The sequence below is a fragment of the Penaeus vannamei genome, chromosome 18 (genome assembly GCF_042767895.1).
Source record: "Penaeus vannamei isolate JL-2024 chromosome 18, ASM4276789v1, whole genome shotgun sequence".
NCBI classification, from domain to species: Eukaryota; Metazoa; Arthropoda; class Malacostraca; order Decapoda; family Penaeidae; genus Penaeus; species Penaeus vannamei.
This window is the reverse complement of record NC_091566.1, coordinates 6,008,248-6,010,747: the sequence shown is the minus strand read 5'-3', so window position 1 is coordinate 6,010,747 and position 2,500 is coordinate 6,008,248. Positions and strand designations below refer to the sequence as shown.

Below are 2,500 nucleotides of genomic sequence, written 5' to 3'. Positions count from 1 at the left end.
TTATTGCTGCTGTTGTTATTATCCTTATTATTATTATCATTATCATCATTCTATTTTTATTAATATTAATAATATTATTGTTGTTATCACTATTATTATTAGCTTTGTTAATATCATTATCATTACTCTATTATTGTTATTATAATCATTGTTATTATTATTATTATTATTATTATTATTATTATTATTATTATTATTATTATTATTATTATCATTATTGTTATTACTATTACTATTATCATTATCATTATGATTATTCTTGTTGTCATAGTCATTGTTATTACTGATGTTATTATTATTATTATCATTGATGTTATTGATATAATCATTATTGTTATCATCATTAGAAATGTTATCGTTATCATTGTTATTGTTATTATTATTATTATTATTATTATTATTATTATTATTATTATTATTATTATTATTATTATTATTATTATTATTATTATTGTTGTTGTTGTTGTTGTTGTTGCTATTATATTTTTTTTCATTATCATCTTTATTCTAACTAATTATTAATTCATTATCATTATTGCTTTTATAATCATCATCATTATCATTAATATTGTTGTTATCATATTACTATCATTGTAATAATATTATTAACTAGGATGATATTAGTTATCACAATAATAACGATAAAAGTTATTATTACGATTAACATTACTATTATCATTTGTAGTAATAGTAGTAGTAATATCATTATCAATGTTGTTGTTGTGATTATCATTAATGTTATAGTTGATATGTTTCATTGTTATTATTATTAATGTTATTATTCTTATTATTCTTATTTTTGTTATCATTGTTGTTATTGTTATCATTAGTATCATCATCATCATTATTATTATTGTTATCATTAGTATTGTTGTTATTTTTATTTTTGTTGCTATGATTATTTTTATCAATACCACTTTATTATTATTATCATTACGTCTTATCATCGCTGACATTATAATCATCAATATCATTCTTGTTATTTTTTATCATCATTATTATGATTATTAATATTGGCATTGTTTTTATCATCATCAATATTATTTTCTTATTGCCACTTGTTGTTATTATTATTATTATTATGTTTATCATTATTCTCAGTGATGATGATGATGGTAATAACAGTGATAATAATGTCATCAATAATGATAATATTGCTTTCATTATTGTTATCTTTATACAGAAAAAATGTTATTTTTTATCAACATTATCATAATTATTAGTTTCTATTCTTTTTTATGTTATTTATAATTATTATTATCATTATGGACAGTAGTAGTAGCAGAAGTAGTGGTATTGTTACTATTATTATTGCTATTATTATCGTCTCCTATCTCTATTCCTCTTCTTCCTTTTCCTTTTTTCTTCCTATCTCTTTCCCCTCCATTCCGTCTCCAACTTCCTCCCTATCCCCTCCCCCCCCTCTCAATTCTCGCCTTTCTCTCTCCCTCTCCCTCTTTCTCCATCTCCCTCCCCCTTCTCTCTCTTTCTCTTTCTCTCTCTCTCTCCCTTCCTCTCTCTCTCTCTCTCTCTCTCTCTCTCTCTCTCTCTCTCTCTCTCTCTCTCTCTCTCTCTCTCTCTCTCTCTCTCTCTCTCTCTCTCTCCTCTCCCTCCCTCCCTCCCTCCCTCCCTCCCTCTCTCTCTCTCTCTCTCTCTCTCTCTTCTCTCTCTCTCTCTCTCTCTCTCTCTCTCTCTCTCGTCCTCTTTCCATCCTCCCCTTTCTTTTCATTAGACAACGAATTAGAAAATTTTGCTGAATTCCGTTTCATGTAATCGGCATGACACATTTTTCAGGGAAGGTTTTCACCCTCAGTTCTGTCATTTATAGTAATATTTCCCCATTCGTGTGATCTACACCCCTTTCTCCCCTTTATGATTTTTCCCGTTTTATTTTCTTTTCTTTTTTTCTCTCTTTTTACTTAATTTATCTATTTGATTGTACTTTTTTTCCTCTATTATTCAATCTCTTTGTTAATGCATTCTGTTTCGATAATTGTATAATCCGTTATCAAATGATGAATGGATAAATGATGACTCATTATCCACCCACAGAGAACTATCCCTATTATAAACCCATTATTCCCCATTAACAAAAACGTTTCACACTAACACTTATCACTTAACATCACTTTTATATCTCCCCACTAATCACCCCTCCCTCCCCCCCCTCTCTCTCCCCACCCCCTTTGGTCTCCCCACAGTGTGCAACCGTACGTATTATGGTTATATCGACCACACGTACCAGCTGGAGGTCCCCGCCCCACCAGCTTCTCGCGCGGGTCTCCCCCCACCGCCTTCGTCCTCCCACCCTCTCATCCTCCTCGGGGCCGCCCACGCCCTCGACGCGGGCTTCAAGTGCGTGCTCACCTTCAGGGCCATAGGCGGGGGTCACGGGGACATCGTGCAGGTCACCTTCTCCGAGTTCCACGTGGGCCACTTCAACATGTCGGCTCTTGAAGGTGAGTCTTGCGGGAGTCGAGGAAGAAGAAGGTGAGAGTGG

General features: G+C 32.0%; 1 protein-coding gene across 2 annotated transcripts in view; it reads left to right on the top strand.

Annotated features, from left to right (window-relative positions):
• LOC113818007 (uncharacterized) overlaps nucleotides 1-2,500 on the top strand; it is a 146,877-nt gene that overhangs the window by 126,196 nt on the left and 18,181 nt on the right. The window contains exon 4 of one of the 2 annotated variants that reach the window (XM_070132780.1): nucleotides 2,202-2,459. In XM_070132780.1, the coding sequence (XP_069988881.1) occupies nucleotides 2,202-2,459 (258 nt within the window). Of the gene's footprint in view, nucleotides 1-1,744; nucleotides 2,460-2,500 lie in introns of both variants that reach the window. The other variant, XM_070132781.1, reaches the window with a different exon arrangement.